Genomic DNA, 3,057 nt, shown 5'->3' on the forward strand with positions numbered 1-3,057 from the left:
AAATATCAATTATAGTCAAATGAAAACAGAATCAAATTTTAACTTCCTTCCAACTCTTTGCTTGATAAATCGGCTGAAACTACTTTTAGTTCTACAATACGAACTTCTTGTTTTAAACAGATTTGAATTAGAACCTTCTTCCTCAAAACGATGTTACGTTTCAAACACCAGTTTAATTTTCGAAACTAATTGAAACAGAAAATTTATTTTATATACACACACACACAGGGTACAATGAGTAAATTGTCACCATTTTATATTTTTAATTACACACATGCACATTGTTTGTTTTTGATTTTGTCAACTACACAGTATGGTAGGGTCAGTTGGGCACCATCTGTGAGAAAAACAGTACCATGATGCAATTCACTCAGCTAGAAAATTGGAAATGACATGCTGTACTGCTTGGCATTTTGGTAAATATATCTGCTAAAATGAGATATCAGTGTTCTCTCCATCTTTGCATAATTTAGATGACAATATATTCACCACACCCTATACACACACACGTGCATAATTCTTCCTTTGTTTTTGTAATGGTATTTGGGGGGTGGTTGAAAAGAGGAGGAAATGTGATACTTACTGACTAAATTAGGATTTGGGATGTCATCAGTGTAGAGGTTCAGTAAATTGATGCAGATCTGTTTGCGGGATTCCAAACATGGCACTCTCATCAGATAACCTACAACACAAAGAAAGCAAAATAGGGGTCTAGGTCTTCAACTTCCTTTTTTTGTTTTTTGTTTTATTGTAGTTGGTGTTCCATTTGTTTTTGTTCGCTTTTTACTGTAAACCTAGATACTTCCTGATCAAATAAAACCAGTTTCAAACAACTCTTTGTGGTCTACAAATCACACTAGGGCACTCAAGGGAAAGTATAACCTGGTACATGTACCATGCTTTGGCTAATCACTTTAGGTACCTCCATACTAATGAGCAGATATAGACACCTGGGTATAACTTTAAACTCCATCCAGGTTTTGATGTTTTTCATCTAAAAAACAAGGAACACACAGCAAATGAAAGATGCCAACCACATCAATTTACCAATTGCACCAAGATTGTAAAAGAAAGAACCAAACACAAACACAGGGTATAAGACGATGTTCTCTTACCGATTTGACAAAACGCCATCATAGCTAGATCATTATGGGTCATTTCGTCCGATGCTTTCTCCTTCAAGAAAGGCAAACCGCACACACTCAAAATTTGTTGCAAGGGTTTTTTATAAGCGTCATCTTCTTCGAATCGATCACAGCAGATATTCAATATACTGACAACTTCAAGTAAATCTTTGAGGAGCTAAAATGCTTTAAGGTTTCATATCAATGTAAGGTGGAACTCAGTTTATCAATGCTTCTCATCACTCACGCATGGTTTACAAACAACTTTTCAAGCATGAAATATATCTCAGGTGATCAACAGTACCTTGAGTAATGAACACGCAAGCTGGCAACAAACTGGGAGTATCTGCAGAAGAGCATCAATTGGTTCCTAGCTTTTAAATCCCTGCTCAAATTTGTCAAACCTTCTCATGAATTTTCTATGGGACAAAATATTGTCGGTTTAAAAAACATCTCAGGTGACAAACAGACATCAGGAATGAATTAAATTTGTAAACCAAGATTCCACTGTATTAGATTATATGCGCATAAAAAAAAGAAAAGAATTACCAAATAAATGGTTGTGAGCTAATTTGGTTGTCGTACATGAATTTGGTCAAATCACTAAGTACTTCCCCAATACATCTAAAATCATGTTTAACTATTGTGTCTGATGGCATAAAAGCGGGATCAATATATTTGAGGTACTCTATTACTTGTTTCAGTCATTTGACTGTGGCACCAGTTTTAGACAAACAAATCAACTCCAGGACTTATTCTTTCTAAGCTTAGTACTTATTCTATCCAGCTGTAGAAACCTTGCCAAACCAGATTGGAGCCTGGTGCAGCCTCCTGGCTTGCCAGTCCTCAGTCAAACTGCCAACCCATGCCAGCATGGAAAGCGGACGTTAAAAAATGATGATGATAATTAAAACTTTGATTATACAGAAAATTACTTGAAACACAAAGGAAGTTCTTCCCAGAAATCTAATCAAATAAAAGCAAAAGATTCCAATGGAAAGGATACAAATCCATCCTTGTAGTCTTTGACTATTTTCTGTAAAGAATGAGCATGTCGCTGGTAGAGTTGTCTCTAAAAAAAAAAAAGAAACAAATATTCATCATTTGAACTACATTTCAAATTTAACATCGATTTACTGAACGTTTATTTGTATCTAGTCTGGCTGTTTGCATTTATTTAATTCGGTCACAGATGCTTAATTAATGAGTCCTCGTGCCAACAACCACCTTGAGCACCTGTTTGAGCTCCTTATGGGAACTCCTACATGTGGGCGTGCCTACACAGTCAGAGAACAGCACAGCTCCCATGACTTTCAGAAGCATTTTTTCACACTCAGAGTTACTGAAGAATAGAACAAACTTCCTGCATCAGTTGTTAGCTGCTGAGACATTGCATCCTTTAAAACCTCTTCCTGAAATTTGCCAACACTACACCTCATATCCTCACCCCCCATACGCATGCACACATGTATATCATGACTCGTACATAATTCTACGTACCGTACATACACCTTTGATGAGTTGCAGTGCACCTGAGCACTATACACAATAATTTCATTATATGTTAATATACAGGGTTGGCCAAAAGTCACCCGACAGTAAATCAAAATTCTATAAATACTCTCTGTAATTCTGTATTGACTCGAATGGAAAAATGGTGTCGCTCAAGAAGGACTTCAGTTTGAAGAATTTTCATGAGGTTTCGTATTTAGATGCTTTTATTAAATCCATTCAGTTGGTAAACATAAATAAATCTTGGAATTAAATGGTTTTGATTTACTGTCAGGTGACTTTTGGCCAACCCGATATATTTTACTTGGCTATCAATGTATTTCATTAAAATAATTTAAAAGAAAATTTAATTATCCAGCAAATTAGTTTCAATTTAATACAGGGATTAATTTCTTGTGTATAACATAAGTTTCAGAGATTA

The 3,057-nt window shown here is 35.5% G+C and overlaps 1 protein-coding gene across 1 annotated transcript in view; it reads right to left on the reverse strand.

The window, feature by feature from the left end:
- LOC106872869 (cilia- and flagella-associated protein 69) overlaps positions 1 to 2,203 on the reverse strand; it is a 20,730-nt gene extending 18,527 nt beyond the window's left edge. Inside the window, exons 1-3 of the mRNA XM_014920020.2 lie at positions 2,131 to 2,203; positions 1,116 to 1,302; positions 584 to 682 (exon numbers count right to left, since the gene is read on the reverse strand). Of these exons, the coding sequence (XP_014775506.1) occupies positions 584 to 682; positions 1,116 to 1,158 (142 nt within the window). The 5' untranslated portion in view covers positions 1,159 to 1,302; positions 2,131 to 2,203. The remainder of the gene's footprint in view (positions 1 to 583; positions 683 to 1,115; positions 1,303 to 2,130) is intronic.
- Between the last annotated feature and the right edge of the window lie 854 nt (positions 2,204 to 3,057).

This window comes from Octopus bimaculoides, chromosome 18 (assembly GCF_001194135.2).
Source record: "Octopus bimaculoides isolate UCB-OBI-ISO-001 chromosome 18, ASM119413v2, whole genome shotgun sequence".
Taxonomy (NCBI): domain Eukaryota; kingdom Metazoa; phylum Mollusca; class Cephalopoda; order Octopoda; family Octopodidae; genus Octopus; species Octopus bimaculoides.